Source organism: Hyperoodon ampullatus, assembly GCF_949752795.1.
Source record: "Hyperoodon ampullatus genome assembly, chromosome: 1".
NCBI lineage: Eukaryota > Metazoa > Chordata > Mammalia > Artiodactyla > Ziphiidae > Hyperoodon > Hyperoodon ampullatus.
The window spans coordinates 81,362,684-81,383,827 of record NC_136914.1 but is presented as its reverse complement, the minus strand read 5'-3'; the positions used below and the strand labels follow the sequence as shown (position 1 = coordinate 81,383,827).

General features: G+C 43.6%; 1 protein-coding gene across 1 annotated transcript in view; it reads left to right on the top strand.

Moving 5' to 3' along the window:
• The window catches only part of RELL1 (RELT like 1), a gene marked incomplete at its 3' end in the record, with an annotated part of 48,618 nt that extends 28,914 nt beyond the window's left edge, over window positions 1-19,704 (top strand). The window contains exons 2-6 of the mRNA XM_079713252.1: window positions 1,672-1,893; window positions 5,715-5,786; window positions 13,368-13,425; window positions 16,006-16,242; window positions 19,569-19,704. Of these exons, the coding sequence (XP_079569378.1) occupies window positions 1,672-1,893; window positions 5,715-5,786; window positions 13,368-13,425; window positions 16,006-16,242; window positions 19,569-19,704 (725 nt within the window). The remainder of the gene's footprint in view (window positions 1-1,671; window positions 1,894-5,714; window positions 5,787-13,367; window positions 13,426-16,005; window positions 16,243-19,568) is intronic.
• Between the last annotated feature and the right edge of the window lie 1,440 nt (window positions 19,705-21,144).

Below are 21,144 nucleotides of genomic sequence, written 5' to 3'. Positions count from 1 at the left end.
ACCAGGGATCGAACCTGGGCCCCCTGCACTGGGAGCGTGGAGTCTTATCCACTGTGCCACCAGGGAAGTCCCTTCTCCTTTGTTTGATAACTCCCTTCTCATTTTATGTGTGTGAATTGGTATCTTGTTGATTTTCCACACAGTCGGCTGTTTCTCCGTTGTCTTAACTGGCTGTATCTTATGATTGTACAAGCCGGGCTCACTGTTTTTCCCTCTCACTCCTTCATAGATGTGACTCAGTTCCCCATATATGGGAACCTCTTGGGAGCCTACGTAGCACGCTCTTGGGCCCAGATATCTGGCTGCCTCTGGTGTAAGTCCATGTGGCATTTTTTTTTTTTTTTTTTTTTTTTGTGGTATGCGGGGCTCTCACTGTTGTGGCCTCTCCCGCTGCGGAGCACAGGCTCCGGACGCGCCCGCTCAGCGGCCATGGCTCACGGGCCCAGCCGCTCCGCGGCATGTGGGATCCTCCCAGACCAGGGCACGAACCCGTGTCCCCTGCATCGGCAGGCGGACTCTCAACCACTGCGCCACCAGGGAAGCCCCATGTGGCATTTTGACTTGTCCAAAAGCAAATGTCTCCTTCTCTCCCAAAGATGCCCCCTTCCCAGCTGCCCCATTTTTGAAGTCATAAAATAGGTCCCCACTATTACTGTTTCTTTTAGTGCCCCATGCATACCTTCCTCAGCCTTTCTCACAATCTCTCATGCCTGCCCAGGTGTTCACTTGTTTAGTGCCTGTTTCCAATACTACCCTGCAAGCTCCAAGGTGGCGTTGGTCATGCTGCGTTATTTTCCACTCTCTCTCCAGCTCCCAGCTGGCGCTTTTCACATAATGGGCATGCCATAAATGCTAATTTGGGTTAGTAAACAAATAAACAAATACATGTGCTTCCATTTTTATGTTTGTATCCCTGGGCCAAAACTTGATGCATTTTTCTCTCTTTTTTCATACACTAGATCTGTCAGTTTACTAAATCTTTCTGGGACATACACTCCATGAGGACAGGGATCTTTGTTTTGCTCAGTGGTATGTCCCAGATGCCTAGAATAGTGCCTGGCATGTAGTTGAGCCAAGCTGAGCATTTACTATGTTGTAGAAATGGTTCTGGATGTTTTACATGTATTAATTTACTTCATCTTCATAACAAGCCTAGAAGGGTGGGTAGCTACTGTTAGTGTGCCTATTTTACAAGAAACCAAGGCATGGAGATTAAGTCATTGTCCAGCGTCACACAGCTGCTAAGTGGTAGAGCCAGGATGTGACCACACGTCTCCTGAGTCTGTGCTCTTAACTACTAAGTAGTCTGCTGTGATACCACCTAGTGATGGTGTGTTTGCTCTGTGTGGACCCGTCACTGAAACTCTACATTCACTCCATGCTGTGTAGGTACTCTTTTAGATGAAGAAGCAGAGGCTGGTTTGGAGAGGATTAAAAAGAATTACCCAGGGTGGGACCCAGGTTCTGAGTAGCAGGGACAGGATGGGAACTCAAGACTGTTTCAGCACAAGCCTGTGTGCCTGTCCTGCCAGACCTGCCAGACCTGCCAGTCTCTGCGTGGCCCGTGGTTTTGGAAGCAGACTCACATTTAACAGGAACATTTCCCAAGGTTGTCAGATTTTCCTTGTCCCCAGTAGATGTCTGATGCAGCTGTGTATGTTTCTTCCTCAGACAATGATGGCAGCCACCCATTACACTCCAGAACTGAGACGACGCCCTCACCCACGAACAATGGAAATGGACACCCAGAATACATTGCGTACGCGCTTGTCCCTGTGTTCTTCATCATGGGTCTCTTCGGCGTCCTCATCTGCCACCTGCTTAAGAAGAAAGGCTATCGTTGTACAACGGAAGCTGAGCAAGACATGGAAGAAGAAAAGGTTGAAAAGATAGGTAAATAACCTGGATTCTTTTTATGGGAATCTGAGTGCAGACGATTTTTAAATCAGAAACCAGTAATGTATATTTTCCATCTCTATAAGGCAAATGATCCATCTTTTTTTAATATATTGACATTATGTAAATTTAAAGTGTACAACACGTTAATCGGATACATTTGCATATTGTAATATGATTGCCATTGTAGCGATATTTAGCACCTCTATCACAGTACGTAATTGTCATTTCTTTTTAGTGGCGGGAATCATTAAGTTCTAGTCTCTTAGCAGGTTTGATGATTATAATACAATATTGTTGCCTATATTCACTATACTGTGCATTCGATCTCTAGGGCTTATTTACTATTTGTTCTAAGTTTGTACCCTTAAGCAACATCTGCCCTATTGTAACCGAAGGTAGTGTCTGGCTGCTCGCTGCTCAAAAGCCAATAAAGAGGCAACGTTGGTGGTTTATTTTGGGTGCTGGCAACCCGGGGGGAGGGGGAGAGGGTGAATGGACTCCTGTCCAAAGGCTGACTACCCCCCCCGTCCCCGACAATCAGGGGGCAAAAGAACTTTTACAGACGAAGGGAGGGAGCTACATGCAGAAACAGCACAGTCAGCTCTGACAGTCATCTTGAAATTGGTCATGTGGTGGTCTGACCAGTGTCATCTTGATTGTTTTTTTGTTTTGTATTTTTATAAATTTATTTATTTTATTCATTTATTTCTGTCTTCCTTGGGTCTTCGTTGCTGTGTGCGGGCTTTCTCTAGTTGCGGCGAGAGGGGGCTACTCTTCGTTGTGGTGCGCAGGCTTCTCATTGTGGTGGCTTCTTTTGTTGGGGAGCACGGGCTCTAGAGCGCAGGCTCAGTAGTTGCTCAGTAGTTGTGGTGCACGGGCTTAGTTGCTCCGAGGCATGTGGGATTTTCCCAGACCAGGGCTCGAACCCGTGTCCCCTGCATCGGCAGGCGGATTCTTAACCACTGCGCCACCAGGGAAGCCCTTGATTGTTTTAAGTGCAGTTAATCTTCAGTTCCAGGGTCAGTTTTTTCCCATATCCTTGAGGCCAATTCTCAGAATTGTGGCAGCTTATGTCGTGGCTACAGCCTGGTCATCATGTGGTTAACTTCTTCCACCTGGTGGGGCTTTCAGTATCTACAAGACAGCTCGCAGGATACGGCTCAGAATATTATCTACAGCCCTTGAGAAGGAACTAGAGGTCCTTGCTTTAGCTTGACTTTGCTTAGTGACTATTATTGTCTTGTCCTGCTTGACTGCTTTTCTCTGCTTCTGCATTTTCTCACTTCTCTGATTAAACTTATTCTTTGGCTAAAGTTTTTCCACAGGCAAAAGGCAGATGGGTGTATAGACCACAGGGCCCTGATCCATTTCACTCTCTCCCCATCCCTTATGCCCTGGTAACCACTCTCTATTTTACAACTTTGGCTTTTTTAGTTTCCACATAAAAGTGGTAACATACAGTACTTGTCTTTTTCTGTGTGTGATTTATTTCTCTAAGCATAATGTGCTTAAAGTCCATCTGTGTTGTCAAAAATGGCAGGATGTCCTTTCTCATGGCTGAATACTATTCATATATATATATATATATATATATATCTCACATCTTCTTTATCCATTCATTCCTTGATGGGCAGTTAGGTTTTTTCCATATCTTGGAAAAGATATGGGAGTGCATATAAATCTTCGAGATCCTGTTTTCATTTCCTTTGGGAATGGAGTGACTGGGTCATAGGGTACTTCTATTTTTAATTTTTTGAGGAACCTCCATATTGTTTTCCACAGTGGCTGCACCAGTTTACACTCCCACCAGCTGTGCAGAAGTGCTCCCTTTTCTCCACATCCTCGCCAACACTTTTACAAAATGATCCATCTTAAAGGCAGATGGTGTGGTGTAGTGTCACTGCAGATTTCACAGGAAGCACACCTAGAGTTATAAACCTTGCTTTCATTTATTAAATACCTACTAAATCATTTACTCTTATTTGCCTTGTGGCCTTGGGCAAGTTATATATGTTATATATGCTGCTATGTATAATTTAACTTAAATTTAATTTCATTAATTTAATACTAATTTAATTAAAATTTTAATTTAAGTGGGAACAGTAATCTCCACCTTGTAAGATTATTGTGAAATTTATAGAGAATATATATTTGGTGTTTGTCACAAATGGCCACTCAGTAAATATTAACCCTTACTATTATTGAATTAGATTCCAACAAGAACGATAGGAAAACTGAATACGTCTCACCATTTTTGTGCTGCTACTTTTGCTGGGGGAGTTCTATCTTAAATCTACCAGGTTAGAGTCTATGTTTATTAAGTAAGAGGTTGTGTGAACATTGCAGTGAAAATATGGCAAGAGCTGGTGCCTTCGTATTGACTTCAGACCGTCTCAGCTTTTCCTCTTAATGTGGAGTTGCTGGATTGTGTTTGGAAAACGCTGAGAGATGAAGTCCTGTTTTCTCCACAGATGTACTTTCCAACCACCCTTTAGGGCCTTGGGGAGTAGTAGGTAACTCTCCTTATCCCTTTCAGCCTCTCAAAGGACAGTTTTTGCAGAAAGGTGACATTTGGAGTAGGTCAGCCTTCAAGCCGGCCCCAAGGGCAGAGTGCGGGAGCTTCTTCATTCCTTGCCAGCTTGCCGCCCTGTTGGTTTTTCCCACCCCCACTGACCTTTGAGCCAGAGAGAGAGCACGGTTGCAGGATGAGTCATGTGTGAGCTTATGAGCAAACCAAGGCTGAGTGTTTGTCAACAGAAGGCGGGGCCTCCCCCTCCTCCTTCCTAGCTGCTCTGTAGGTCGGCTTAGCCATTAGCATGTGCACTGTGCAACCAAACGTGCGTATTCACGAGAGGAAGCAGCTTGGATGGAGAAGACCATTTTCCAGATACACGGGTAGGACACCACACACCTTGATTCATTCTTTGTGAGCTAGGTCAACCCTCCCTCTTCCTTCTTGTGTTATGGAAGCAAATTATAAGGATCAGTTTCAGAGTGAAGATTTGATTTTTTTTTTTTTCAAGGACAATCCCACGTGCAGAGTCTCTCAAAGTAAACTGAATTTGTAGGCAATTAACTGCGACCAACATTTAGATCATTTGGAAGTACATTTAAAAGAAGCGTCTTGTAAAAACACAGACGAATAATTACCCAATTTTTTTTTTTTTTTTTTGCGGTACACGGGCCTCTCACTGTTGTGGCCTCTCCCGTTGTGGAGCACAGGCTGCAGACGTGCAGGCTCAGCGGCCATGGCTCACGGGCCTAGCCGCTCTGCGGCATGTGGGATCCTCCCGGACTGGGATGTGAACCCAGATCCCCTGCATCGGCAGGCGGACTCTCAACCACTGCGCCACCAGGGAAGCCCAATAATTACCCAATTTAAGAAATGAATTAATTTTCTGAATTTATATAGTACATCTGCAATTAAAATAAAATCTGAGAAGTTTTTCTTTTAACTGTCTTTTTTCTTTCCATTTCCCTTAAGGCTTTAACAAAACGATGAGAGAGAAATAATAGTTGTAATGACTGATATAGATACATGGAATTATTGTCTTGGAAACTGAGTGTGTGTTTGGACTTGAGATCGATGGACAACTCTGATACTTTTTATGCCTCTTATGCCAGGGAAGTCACTGTGTGCTTTCAGTCAGGCAGCTTGGGGTTGAAGGAAGAAAGCAGAGCTCTTAGCACCATGGGGATCAGCTAAACTTTCTGGACACTGTTCAGAGAGGTCTTGGGCTCTAAGACTGCACGTCTCGTTGACCTGATGCAAGTGACCAATTGTAACCTGTCCTCCCCTCCCCTTTGTCTTTCAGAGTTGAACGACAGTGTAAATGAAAATAGTGACACCGTTGGGCAGATTGTCCACTACATCATGAAAAACGAAGGTATGGTTGTTTTAGTGTCCAGAACAATTCAGTATTCATATGTTTTATTAAAAACCTGCTTTAAAGAGTCATGATTTGTATGGATTGTCCTATCAATGTTTCTGAAGTTATTGACACCTTTTACCTAAGCTCACAAATAGCTCAGCTTCCAGCATTATCTGACCAGGAGAGTTTCACAGAAGTGTTTTCCAAGAGTCAGTCATTGTAGAGTCAGCCCCGGAGGCTTACCTTTTAATCCTGGCCTCACCTCGATTTGGGGAAAGTCATATTACATCATGGAACCTCACTTTCCTCCTCTAAAATAATATTTACCGCATAGCATTGTTGTGACATATTGCACATAAAGTGCTTGTATAATAAGCACTCGAATATTATCTATTCCTTTTTTTGTGCTTTTAAACATATTGTGGTAAAATACACATAACACAAAATGTACTGTTATACCCATTTTAAAATGGACAATTCATTGGCCTTAAGTATGTTCACAATAATGTACAGCCATCACCACTATCTAGTTCCAGAACTTTTTCATCATCGCAAACTCTGTACCCACTAAGCAGTCACTCCCCATTCTCCATCCCCTTTCCCTCCATCCTCTGGCAATCCCTCCTCTGCTTTCTGTCTCCATGGATTTTCCCATTCTGTGATCTATTGTTTTTTGTTTTTTTTTTTTCGGTATGTGGGCCTCTCACTGTTGTGGCCCCTCCCGTTGTGGAGCACAGGCTCCAGACGTGCAGACTCAACAGCCATGGCTCACGGGCCCAGCCACACCATGGCATGTGGGATCTTCCCAGACCGGGGCACGAACCTGTGTCCCCTGCATCGGCAGGTGGACTCTCAACCACTGTGCCACCAGGGAAGCCCTGTGATCTATTCTTAAGTGTTAAAACTTCTAAAAAGTCTAACCTTTATGGCTTTAAGCACTTTTTTCCCTTCTGAAATGTATTCTAAACCCCCATCTTCCTAATCTTCCCCATCTAACTAATCAGGATTAGTTTAATCTTGATTAGATAAATCAGGGTCATTGTTTTGAAGGTGATTGTCTCCATAAGATTCCACACCCCGAGTGACTTGAGGTGTGTGGCACTCCTACCCATATACCTGTGAACTAAAAATGTCACCTGTCATGTCAGTAAACAAAGGGTGTTGCAGCCATCAAGCCATCACGTTATAGCCGCCCCAGCGATGCACCCTGAGGAGACTCAGGGTGCACAAGATACTGGCCCCAGAGAACTGAGGTGCATATCAAAGGAATGACTTCAGTGAACCCAGACTCTTTCATCTTCCCATACATAGAAAAGAACTACATTCCTTAACTCGAGATGTCTGGTTTTCTTTAATTAATAGTCATCTTTTGATGTTCTGACTACCTGGTCTTTGTTGCAAAAACCCCTGTATATCCTGGGGTTGCTTCTCCAGAGCACTCCCTCAGAGCTGTCTGAGATGCCGTGTCCCGGCCTTAGGTCCTCAGATTTGTCCACCGAATAAAACATAACCTCTCAACTTTTAGGTAGTGCACTTTTTTCAGTCGACATATCCAGTATCCGCAGATCCCCATACTTTGAATTCTCATGAGAATTTAAAAGAAAATGTTTTCCTTGGGCTCTGTCTGTGCCCTGGTCAGTGCTGACACATGCAGCATGCACTGCTGCACCTGAGCCATTTGTCCAAAAGTAGAAATTCCTCCGTGCTGCTCAGTAAATACCTGCTCTTCCATCCCCAGCCGCTTCCCGGGGATCCTCTGCCCCCATATCCTCACTATCAACTGGAGCACCTGCCTGGCCTGGGCTGCTGGTCAGTTTTTCTGACTTAGAGAAGAAGCAATTTCACATGATTCAGCATACTTTTCATTGTTCTTTACAGAGTGGACTTTATGTATTTGGCATAGATCTAGGTGCATTATGTGCATAATCTAATCCTCAGAATATTCCTCTGGAGTTGATATTATTATACCCATTTTACAGATGAAGAAAGGAAGACTCCAAGTGGTTGGTCACATGGTTAAGGAGCAACCTGGCCCTACCTGGGTCTCTTTCATCTATACAACATTGCCTCGCCTCTCTTCTACTTTGTAGCTTTCGGTTTCTATAGGATGGAAAACCAGACAGCCAAACTTAATTATATGGTGTTTAAAATAACAAGACAGCAATCACTTGGATTTGATGTCTATTTTCTAAAGACCTTCGTTCAGGGAACAGTATTTGGGGATGCCATCCTTGAGGACTCAGTGGTGCATATTTTTTTTACATTAAAAAAAGTGGATTTTAATTTGCGTAAGAAATACACAAATACGTTCTTGGCGTAGAAGCTCCAGCCATGACAAAAGTGCACAGGGTAAGTTTGCTCCTGTGCCTTGTGCGTTCAAAACTGCCTTCAGGGCTTTGGGGAGCTTGGAGGCCTTTGGGACCTGGGCTTCTGAGAGCTGGAGCGGTTGCTGAGTTAGTGAGTGCTGCATGAGGGCGTTACTGACAGGTGAACTGGTTGAAATAAGTCAGCTGTGAAAACTTTGCCGGGGGCTGCAGTTCTCGTGTATAACTTCATAGTAGACACTGAGTGCTTGCTATGTGCCAGGCTCGTTCTAGGGGCTTTCTGGGAACCCTGTGATTCAGATACTTCGTTCCCAATTTACAGTTGAGAAACTGAGGCCCACAGCACTTAACTAACTTGCCAATGTCACCCTGCTGCAAGTAGCAGAGCTGAGATTTGAACTCTAGCATCTGACGTCGGAGTCTATACTTACCCACGTGCTGTCACTGCCTCTTTCCTGGTAGCAGGAAAGACGGATGATAAACTTCCTCCTTTCAAAGAGACAACGTATACAGCTGGGGTGTTTTATAGAACTCCTAAACATTAACTCATTAAATTCTCCGAACTACCTTATGAGGTAGATCCTGTTATCACCCCATTTTGCAGATGAAGAAACAGAGGCCCAGAGGGTAAGAAAGTTATCCAAGGTCACACAGCCGCATGTGGCAGGATGGTGCCAGTAGTGGGCCCCTTCTCCTAATTACAGCAGACGAGAATTCTTTGGGTCCCTGGAGCAAGCAGACTATATAATTTCCTCACCTTCCACACTCATAGACTATAGGGCTGTTCTTTTCTTTTTTAATTATGTCCTTTTCCTTTCAGAAAGTAGCCTTTTGGTTTTTGCTGCCTTGATTACCAGTAGGTATGTTGGAATAATACCAAGGCACTGATTTCATTCTTTCTCCTCTGCTCCCCAGTTCTTTCCCTTCTTTCTTATTCTTTACCCTCTTCCCTGTCAGGGCCTTCATCTGTCTGCCTGTGATTTCTCCAGTGACCTGTGAGGAAGGCTGGGGGCTCTGATCCTTTGTGTGGCCTTGGTTCTCCTTGGCCACCAGGAGACATCTGATCTCACTGGACACCGCTTTTCCAGCCGTGGCCCTCTCTAGCTTCCAGCCTGTGCCAAAACAGCAGCTGGGGGATTAGATACATACTTGGGTCTCTTACCAGTTGATAACCTAGCTTTTTTAGTTTGCCTTTGAGACTTAAATTCTCTGTAGAACAAAATGTATTTTTCTTTTCTTTGTCATTAACAGACTCTGAACTTAATATCAATTAAGACCTCCCTGTTGAGGTTAATTTAACTATTTAAAAAAAATTTATCAGCACACTATAACATAATTTTTCTTTAAACATTGAAGAAAAAAGGAATAAAATTGAGTACAAACCATTACCATTTTTCCATGTTTATTTACGTTTTCTTTGCCTATATTTACATATTTTAAAACATTTGCAGTCATGATATATGACTCATCTTCTGCTTTGCATTTTTAATTTGGCTAATGGGGTAATATTTCACCTGTACTCATGGTGACATTCTTGTTTATGGTTTAAACCTATCATGTCTTGAATGTTGCAAATCAAGTTTTGTTTAGATAAATATCTCTTGAAGGATGAATTTGTTGGCTGACCTGCAGACTAATTATTTTCCCCCTAATTCCTAATCCTTTCTAAATAGAGCTGAATTGAAGAGCGTTTGGGTGGCCACTGTATGGAAGTTTGGAAAGTACCTGCAACTCCGTAGCTGAGCTTCTCTGCCAGGCCCTGACACTGTCTGAATATAGCAACAATTCAGAGTATTGTGATTACTCTCCAAGCGTCCTGGTTATGGTTATTCACACTAGGCAGAGAGAGGGATCCCTTGGTGAAATTCTTACCTTGGGGCTCAATTTGTGTGGTGGCAAAAAGGATTCCTTCATAAACTACCATCATTACTGAGTAGATCTCTGAAACTTTCTATAATGGTTATGCAGACATCCTGTGAACTGTTAAACTACTCATCATTTAGATAGAGACTTGGACATTGAGGAGTAGGTCGGGGTAGGTCGGGGTGAAAAGCACCCACCCCAGAGTCAGATAGACCAGGGTTTGTATCTAGGTCTGTTTCTAGCTCTGTTTCTAGCTGTGGGACTCTGGCCAGTCAGTTACAGTCTTTAGGCCTCAGTGTCTATCTTTAAATTGGGGATGATAATTCTGCCCGCTTTTGGGGAGAATCAAAGATGATAGGGTCTGTAAAGCTTTTAGCCAGTGACTGGCACATACCAGGATCTTGCCTTGAATGTAAGGGAAAACTTTGAAAAGAGTAATGGTGGGAGAGAAGACAAGGCATTTTTCTTGTCTGATTTTGACTGGTCTATGCATATTATCAGGCAGAAATTCAGGAAAGAAGAGAGGAAGCAGTTTCTGGAAATTACTGCCCACTGGAAAATTTCCCCTGTTCTTGACAGGCTTTGCTTGCCCTATAATTGACTCCTCCCATCCTTTGGATGCCTATGAAGGGAAGTATAGTTGGACAGAATGTTGACAACTGTAGGGGAAACCATCTTTTGCAGCTTTTTGGAGTTACGAGTAATCACAAGGAGGAGAAATATATTCATTAGAACTTAATTGTATTATTGCTCTTTGACAGCCAAATTAAAGCATGTGTTTATGCGCTAATGGTGGTGTTCTGTTAGAGTTTTCTCATCAGAGGAAACCAAAAATGTTCCCAAGGGTTAGTTTACTGAGATTTACTCCCTGGTATAGATTGCAGGGTAGACTAGAGACAAGGATGTATGTGCGTGTGTATGTGTGTGTTGGTCTCACACACCCACCCTCAATGGGTATGAATGATCAAAACTTGAGTCTACTCTTAAAGCATCACTCATAGCAAACAAAGGGGTTGTTTACTATTGTTTCTAAGAAATAAGGGCAAGATACAGGAATACATGAATACATGAGAAACAACACAAGCCCATAAAAACAAGTTTTAGTAATGATTTTAATATATTTTCTTAATCTCTGGCAGCATTTTGTCATCTGATGTTTCTAACAGAGGTCATCATTTTGATTAATTAATTTTCTCAGGTGACTATTTAAACTTCTGTTTTTGAAAAGCTCATTCTTATAAGTGAATGCTATTAGTGTTATCTTTGTTTTCATACCTCTTTTGTTGTTGTTATTTTTCCCTCTTTTTTTTAATTAGTTTCTGCTTTATAACAAAGTGAATCAGTCATACATATACATCTGTTCCCTCATCCCTTCCCTCTTGCGTCTCCCTCCCTCCCACCCTCCCTATCCCACCCCTCCAGGCGGTCACAAAGCACCGAGCTGATCTCTATAGTTTTGAAGTTTAGTAAATGATGGCAGAATATAAATCTCAACTGGCAATTTATTGTGTATTCCCTAAACTCTTTATCTGAAAGAAAATTATTGTTCTGAATTCTTAGTATTAGTTAAAGGGAAAATGATTAGACTGTACTTAAATTTGTCTTACAGCGGGTGATGTGCCTTTTTTGTCACGTGGGAAAAGATACTGCTGATCCATTTCAGCACTTTTTTTGTAATGACAAGAGTCTTATTTAGATCAAAACTTGTGTTTGGAAATGCATTCGTGCATCTTCACAGATAGTCATGAAAGGCAAAGAAAATATTTCTTTTTGAAAAGGATGGTATGCTCCATCAGTATGTCTTCAGAAACCCCATACATTTGCAAGGGTTGTGAAGGGGAGAAAATTAGATTGTAGGGGGCAAAACCCCCTTACTATTTTATGTGTAAAACACAGATATGCATATAGTACATAAACGTGTATATCTGCAGTATTACAGTTTCATGGGAGGGTGATTAGGAAAAAATGTCAAAAAAAAGGCTTCTGGGTGGAGCAATAATAAAAAAAGTTGAAACACTGGATACATCCTTAGCTATTAGCACTTAAAAGCAGCAGTGTTGAAAATAGAGTTAATTTTCCTCCTCTCCGATGTCATCTGAGATAATAAATGTTGGTGTTAGCTCACATGATAGTGATTTTTTAATTGTTTCATTGTCTCTGGGGAATTTGTTGTGGTTAGTCCTGAGGACAGTGCTTTAAAAATCAACGGGAATGGGTCAGGAGTCATAACATCTGACCTTGCCAGGCAATACCCAAGAGAAACTTGACCATTCACTTCAGTCTTTTATCCTTAAGACTTGTCACCCTACAAAAGACGAAAAGAACATGTGTATCTGTGCATAGCGGTGGGGTAGGCACCCAAGAAGCTTAGATTCAGTTTGCTTTAGTGGACAGCCTAGGCACCCCCTACAAATTTGGAGTTTTTTTTTTTAAAGTTAACATTGGAAGTCTAATTTAACTGATGGGTGTGACCAACATTTGAAATTTAAAGCTATCTGGCTAGAGTTAAGGTCTTGTATGGTCTGAATGGCCCACCTAGAAAATTAATCCTTTCTCATCCCTGATTCTATGTGGGATAGACTTGATACTACATGGGTATCCAGAATTTAGGGCTAATTCGTTGAGCATGTAAATGTTATTAAAATACAGGTCTCTTGAGACATACATTTTATGACATATTTAGCAAAGTGAGTTAAATTCAGTTTCCTTTTGGTTTGAGAAGGGGAGAAAGATATGTCTTCTATGTTATATTGCTAATGACGTGTAGGAAACAAAGCTCTGTAGTAGATCTGCTTTCCTTTGCATAGATTCTGTGTCACTCTCACTAAATTTCTGCATGGTGAAAAGTATTGGCAGATGGTGCTACATCTGGGTTTTTCTTGGGAAAGACCCTCCCTTCTCCAGGGCCCCAGGGCCTCATTTGTGAACTGAAGGAACTCAATTAGGTGTTTTTCCAACAGTTTTTCTGATATGATAATTCTATGATCACTCATCTGATTGATTCCATTTTAATTCTTTTTTTAAATTAATTAATTAATTAATTAATTAGTTTTTGGCTGTGTTGGGTCTTTGTTGCTGCAAGCGGGCTTTCTCTAGTTGCGGTGAGCGGGGGCTACTCTTTGTTGTGGTGCGTGGGCTTCTCATTGCTGTGGCTTCTCTTGTGGGGCATGGGCTCTAGGCACGCGAGCTTCAGTAGCTGTGGCACACGGGCTTCAGTAGTTGTGGCTTGCGGGCTCTGGAGTGCAGGCTCAGTAGTTGTGTCACACAGGCTTAGTTGCTCCGCGGCATGTGGGATCTTCCCAGACCAGGGCTCGAACCCGTGTCCCCTGCGTTGGCAGGCGGATTCTTAACCACTGCGCAACCAGGGAAGTCCCCCATTTTAATTCTTGACCTTTTTTTTTTTCCTTAGCAAATGCTGATGTTTTAAAGGCAATGGTAGCAGATAACAGCCTGTGTGATCCTGAAAGGTGAGTGCTTTTCCCCTGATTTTATGGGGCTTTCGTTTTCAGTTTTCCGCTAGAGCAGGTTTCTGTACTTTGGCACTATTGACATTTGGGCCAGGGAATTCTTTGCTGTGAGGAACTGTCCTGTGCGTTGTAGGACATTTAACAGCATTCCTGGCCTCCCCTTACTGGATGCCATTGTCCCTTTCTCCTGCTGTGTGACATCCCAGAACCAATGCCTCAACACATTGTCAATGTACCCAGGGGGCGAAGTCGCCCCTGGCTGAGAACAGCTGCCTTAGAGAACGGTGACGAGAGGGAGGAGTAGCCCTGGAGCTGGGGACCTGGGTGAGTCTTACCTCCACCACTTCTGGATCCCCTCTTCTCGGGCAACTTAACCGACCACCCTGAGCTCAAGTTCCATCATCTATAAACTGGAGATAACCACAATACCAACTTAATTGGAATATTATGAGGATTACCGAATACCTCGGGCATCGAAAGACCTCTATGAACAATGATGATTAAACGAAAAACCAGGCTGGTTTGGGGGCACCTGCTAAATCCTGTTTTTGTATTACCAGTTTTAGGTTATGGTGGTTGAGTATCATAGTCCTTCCTAATTAATTACAGGTAACTGTATTTCTATGTAATTTTTCATGCTTCATGGAGCATTTATTGAGTGCCTGCTGTGTGTTGGGCATGATGCTGGAGCCGGGCCTTCACAGATCCTTGCCATGGAGGACGAAGTCTAGTGGGGAGTGGAGACAAGAAGCAGGGGCTGCTTGTAGGCAGAGAAAGTCCAGGACAAAAGGCCCGGGAGAGTGAAAGTGTGGGATGCCTCCAGTAAGGTTCAGTCTGGGGTGGCCCAAGTACATGCTATGGACAGAAGCAAGAAGGGCCAGGAAGGCAAGTTGGGTTTGAGTGACATGGCAAGGAGTTTGGACCTTTTCCTGCTTACTCTGTGGGTGGTACACCCAGCACGTCTTAGCTATTTCATACATGTTTGTCAAACTGGCCACGTTAGATCTGCATTTTAGCGAGGTGACTTAGTGCCGGAAGGCCAGTGGAAGGAGCTCTGGTGGTGTAGTTTATAGAGACATATGAGCTGTGGTTTCTGCCACACTCCAGCCCTGACCACAGACTCCTTCTGTTAGGACCATGTCACCTCATCGAATCTTTGCCTCACTCATCTTAGGGCATCCTATAGTCCCTGTCATTGGGTTTTGTGCACAGCGTGTACTAGATAAACGTTTGTTGAATGAATGTTGTTGAACTTTCAAATTCAACCTCCTAATATGTGGTGTGAACATTTGTTTGCCTCAGAAAGCTGCGGTTGTGTGTTTTTATTTTAACAAGCTAAAGAGCATTCCTAACAAACACCAGGAAACTTTTGGCTCTCTGTGGTGTTTGAGACTATCTCTTCAATCAGGCACTTTTTTGTCTACTTTTGAAGTGGGCAAGTGGGCTGGTTATCAGCAGCATAAAGGCTGGCTTATGCTGTCATGAGACTTCTATATGCCTTTGGGGCTCTCAGCCCAGTCTCAGGAGTCAGGCTCTGCTGTTATGTGCTGCCCTGCCCACCCCACCTATACCAGGTCAGAGGGCTGATTCCTGGTTGGGCTGGCTCTGTCCTGACTTATTTCCTCCTTTCCTAGTGGAGCAGAGCCTTGACATGTGTCTTTTGAAAGTAGCCAGCATCTGACCTATATACTTCTGCTTCTTATATTTTGGATGGTATGGCTGGGTTTCTTCCAGGTTATCAGAGTGATCTCCCCTGTTTCTGAAGCACTGTAGCATGATGGTTAAGATCATGGTTTCTAAAATTAGTCTTTCTAGATTTGGATCTCAGCTGTCACTTACTAGCTGTGTGACCTTGGGTAAGTTACTTAACTGCTCTGAGGCTCAGTGTCCTCGTTTTTAAAATGAGGAAACCAATGATACCTACCTCAAAGTTTTGTAAAGATCAATGGAATTAATATATATCAAGTGCGTAGACTGCTAAGTGTTAGCTATTTTTATTATTACTATGATCAACATCTGTCCTGAGAATCACTTTTGATGTCTTGACCTAAAAGCTTTCTTCCTTTGACACAATAGTCAGATTGGATCAAATATTCTATCTTAAGTCATCCGATAATTTGATTGGAATTTAAGTTTTTCTCTTCTCCAGGGCACATATATTTGGGGCATCTCTTTGCTTAGAGATCTAGGAGGAACTTGGGTATGTGTGAGAAATTAGTTTACTTGAAATTAGACTGCATGAAAAGGGAGATCAGCCATTTGGAAAGAGACCTAATATTTGAAAGACAAACAGTGCATCATCATTAGAAGCAGTTGTTTATTTCCGGCCAGTTAATTCCATACTGGAAGTGATAAATCACATTGTTACTGTTTAAAATGACCTGTCATTGTATAGTCATAAGAGCTGAGTACCTGCTGCCTGAGATCAGTTCACAAAGCCCATTTGTATAATTGGAAGAGGCATTTTTTTCTTTTGATTTATACCTGCTTTTTATATTGCAGGGGGAGAGAATGCCTAGCTGGTATTTCTTTTAATAACCAGTTTGACCTTTTCCTTTTTTTTTTTTTTCCCCACCTTAGCCCGGTGACCCCTAGCACTCCTGGGAGCCCGCCTGTGAGCCCCGGGCCCTTGTCGCCAGGTGGCACCCCAGGGAAGCACATCTGTGGCCACCATCTGCACACAGTGGGTGGTGCTGTCGAGCGGGACGTGTGTCATCGATGTAGGCACAAGCGATGGCACTTCATAAAACCCACCAACAAGTCCAAAGAGGGCCGCTCAAGGCGCCAAGGAGAAGTTACTGTCCTCTCTGTGGGCAGGTGAGTCCTGGGGGTGCTTTGGGTTTGTGTAACACAGTTGCTGCGCTGTGTGGATTTGTACACCATTAAATGTAGAGTGTGTTCTCCTGAGCCTGGCTCAGCTCCTATCTCTGGGCTTCTTTGATGTTTTCTGGTCTGAGTCCTGCATTTTTCCAACAGCAGAAGAATTCTAAGAGGTGGCTATTGCAAGATCAGGTACGACTTGTTTCAATTAAGGTAACAAATTAATTACTTGCTGTATTAGGGTTCTACAGAGAAGCAGACTCAATAAGATATATATACACACAGACACACATGTAAGAGGAGATTTATTATGGGAATTAGCTCACACTATTATGGAGGCCAAGAAGACAGGAAAGCTGGTGGTAATTCAGTCCAAGTCCAAAGGCCTGAGAACCAGGGGAGCCGATGGTATTAGTCCTGGTCCCAGTCTGAAGGCCTAGAAACCAGGAATGCTCATGTCTTATGGCAAAAGAAGAGGGATGTGTCAGCTCAAGTAAAAAGAGCAAATTCAGTCTCCCTTTGCCTTTTAGTTCTGTTCAGGCCCTCAAGGGATTGGATGATGCCCATTCTCATTGGTGAGGGTGATCTTTACTCAATCTACCAATTCAAATGCTAATCTCTTCTGCAAAAGTCCTCACAGACACACCCAGAAATAATGTTTTACCAACTCTCTGGGCAGCCCTTAGCCTGGTCAAGTTGACTCATAAAATTAACCATCACACTTGCTCTAAAAGATAAAGCCCAAATCTCAACTCTTACAGAATGGAAGTTTGTATTTCACTTGTGGAAATCGAAAGATCAGTGGTGGCTCTTCAAGCAGTCACCCAGAGCCCTGGGTCCTTTCCATCTTGTGCCTCTGCTGGATTTGCTAGCAGGAGAAAGTACGCAGAGCATTGTTCACAAGAGGTTTTTCAGGAGATGGGCCTGAAGTGGCACATTTCACTCTTGCTCACATTCCTCTGGCTGGAACTCAATCGGCCACACCTAATGGCCAGGGAGGTAGGTAACGTCGGCCAGGAAGAAGGGAAGAGATGGAGCCTGGTCCACTGCTCTCCAGCCTCTGCCGTGTAAGATCCACGTGGACCCCCTGGGACTGCTTGCTTTTAGTTCGCCTCCTCCTTTCCCAGTCCTAAAGTTCCATTTACCTGTGACCCATATGTGATATGGAGATCTTGCAGTTCAAGTGATAAACAATTTGACGATACTGTATGCAGAGCATTTTTGGTTGATTTTGAGCCTCCTGCAGGAACTGCAAGGCTAATGTTGTATGTGCAAAGGCAGTAGAGAGTAATGGTCGAGAGCATGCCTGCTGGCACCAGACTGGGGAAGCCCTGAGCAAAAGCTGACAGTGTTGCCTACATGATCCTTCTCTCCTTACTGACAAACTCTGGGAAGAGTAGCCTGGACTCACTGAATCACCCTCATTTGACTCCTGACACCACTACTTACAAACTGTTACTTCCCTCTGTGCCTCAGTTTTCCCCTCTATAAAATGGGGATGACAGTAGCACTCACCTTATCGGGTTGCTGTGAAGACTAAATAAGGTGACTCAGGTAAAGGTCTTAGACCAGTTTTTGGTGCTTATTATATACTCAAGAATTGTTGGCTATTATTATTACTGTTGTTTGAATTCCATTGAGTTTCATCATGTGTTGCACAAGCAACAAGGAGAAGACTCCTTGGCTCTTTGCCACTTACAACAAAACAGTGCAACTCATGACCACACTGTTTTATTCAGAGCAGAGTCATGGGAACTTATGAATGTGGAATGTGGTGAGAACCTGTAACTTGTTTGGACAAAGTGTATTTTGTTTGCTTTAAAAAAAATCTGCTGAAACTTTCAACTCAGATTCAACATGGCTTTTTTAAATGCCCCCAGTCCAACTCTCCGTCTTGGAGATAGAATAAATACTATGACTGCTGAGTGATTATAGGCTGCTTTTGACTGCTGAATGATTACAGGCTGCTTTTCAGCAAGTGTTGCTTAAAGAGAGTCTTAAAGTTTGACCGAATAGGTTTGTGGTGACAACTTTTTCCTGATCCTCCGTTCACTCCTTCAGAGTCTCCTTCCTCTTTCTGGTGGATGAGCTCATTTTGGACAAAGAAGGAGAATTTATTTTAGATGGTTTTGAGGGAAATGAAGACCAAGACTAGAGAGAAACTACTGTGAAAGATTTTAGAGTTTTGATGGTGATGGACGAGAAAAGCAGTCCAACTGAGTACATTTCTTCTCTCTTAATTCTTAAGGAAAATCTCTTTCTTAAATTCCTTAACCCTTAATGAAAACCCAAATTTGCTTCAAAAACAAAAACAAAAATCCCAGACAAAACCCAAGCAAACACAAAAACTCTGCCGCCCGACTGATGCTGATAAATGTGTGTTTGGGGCCCTGTTTATAGAGATAGACCCTCTGCTGGGTGAAATTTGAGAAGACAGTTCCCTAGTGAACATCAGATTTGCAAACTGGTCGGGCTTTTATCCAGCCTTCTGTTGTTAAAACAGCTGATGTTTAAGCCCAGGTCCTTGTTAGAAACCACAGCTCTGAGGCTGTTTCATATTTGAGTACCCATGTTTCTTACTGCATTTCCCATGCTCTAAACTGTGCAGCAGAGTCTGTGATGTGTTGAGTGAACATCAGCTGGGAGGTTTGGCAGGGGACAGGGGCCTTGCTGTGTAGGACGGTTCCTCCTGTTGAATATGGTGGTTTTCTTTTCTTTTTTTTTTCTTTTTTTTTTTTTTTTGTGGTACGCGGGCCTGTCACTGTTGTGGCCTCTCCCGTTGCCGAGCACAGGCTCCGGACGTGCAGGCTCAGCGGCCATGGCTCACGGGCCCAGCCGCTCCACGGCATGTGGGATCTTCCCGGACCGGGGCACAAACCCGTGTCCCCTGCATCGGCAGGCGGACTCTCAACCACTTGCGCCACCAGGGAAGCCCTTCTTTTCCTTTCAAAAAAGTTCTTATTGAAGTATAGTTGATTTACAATGTCGTGTTAATTTCAGGTGTACAACACAGTGATTCAGCTATATATATATTAATATAATATGTATATATTAATATATCTATATATTCTTTTTCGGATTCTTTTTCCTTATAGGTTGTTACAAAATATTGAGTATAGTTCCCTGTGCTATATAGTAGGTTCTTGTTGGTTATCTATTTTATATATAGTTGTGCGTATATGTGAATATGGTGATTTTCATTGTTGTCCTAACTTTTGGTTGAGTTTGTTTGGGATCCTCCAGGTGGATGATTTTTAGTTCATTCATGATTCTTGTTCAGTGGAAAAGCAAAACCCGTCACATCTCCTCTTTCCCCCGCTCAGGTTTAGAGTTACAAAAGTGGAACACAAGTCAAATCAGAAGGAGCGGAGAAGTTTAATGTCAGTTAGTGGGACCGACAGCGTCAATGGGGAGGTGTCTATGACACCCGTGAAGAGAGAGCGAAGTGGCACAGAGTAGCAGGTAAGTTGAAGTTGTGGCGACATTGGGGGTGGGTTGTACATGGCAGGGAGAAGGTGCCCAGAGCCTCCCTGGGGTCTGTGGTAATACGGGAGTGACTTGGCAGGGAAATGAGAAGTGCTTTCCTGGAGCTGGTAAGGCTGTAGGGGACGGAACACCATCACTTGTCTGCCCAGAGCTTTTTGTGAAGAGCCCATCAACACAGGTGCCTCCAGGGACCTGGCCTGCATGATAATGAGCAGGGAGGATTACTTAGGAGGCGGTGTGGAGTGGTGGGGACTGGAGCAAACTAGAAATCACATAACCCATCTGTTAGGGTTTGCATTACCACAAGGCAGGAAGCACTTAGTGTGGCTAGATCTTAGGCAAAAAAAGGTGGAAATCTAGACTTTTTTTTTTTTTTTTGTGGTACGTGGGCCTCTCACTGTTGTGGCTTCTCCCATTGCGGAGCAACAGGCTCCGGACGCGCAGGCTCAGCAGCCATGGCTCACGGGCCCAGCCGCTCCGCGGCATGTGGGATCTTCCCGGACCGGGGCACGAACCCATGTCCCCTGCATCGGCAAGCGGACTCTCAACCACTGCGCCACCAGGGAAGCCCCTACAGGTGAAATCAACAGGTTTTTAAATGTTGGTGGCTTGTTAAAAATCCTTTAAACAACCACGCAGGCCAAATGAAATATAATCTTGTCGTCATTTCTAGGTAAACTGTGATTTGAAAAAGGCTTGAGCAAGCGAAGCAATGCTTTTCTCCTTTGAGTTGGAAACCAGTTTTCTTTGATGTGTCACAGTTCTAAAATACCCCCAGTAGAAGTATTACTCTTTCCACCAAATATTTTGAAGCAATTTAAAAGCAAATGTGAATGCTTCTTGGTTTGGCAGTTTTAACCTTGGGAGATATTACTTTAAAATAAAAAAAGCCTGTGATAATTTGATATTGGCTTAGCCTTCATCTTCTTTGCTTTCTGTTCTGGCTTGAGTCCCATTCATCCCTTTCATGTTACTTATTATATGTAAAAGGATGAGTGTGAGGGCTCAGGAGTGACCAGCTCCAAAGTCTCCAATGGAACCGTCAGAGCCTGAATGTTATGGCAGAAGAGGTTCCACTTCCAAAGGGAGGGGGAGGCGGGGTAAGGGGGAGGAGACTAGCCAGGTCCTAGAAGGTACAGGGAAACGGCAAGGTTGAACCTGAGCCTTGGAGTCAGGCTGCCTGGTTCAGGTCCCCGTTCCCCACTCACTAGCCCTGGGACCTGGACAAGGTGCTTGGGCTTTTTTATGCCTCACTTTCCTCACTGGGAAATAAAAATGATGCTGCCTGCCTTGAGGGATGGAATGAGATATCAGGGAAATAACATGGGAAGCCCAGGGCCTGGCAGATAGGAAATGCTCAGTCTACTGATTATTTTAAGTGGCCAGTTTGGTGGAGAAGGGGCTTTTGAGTGA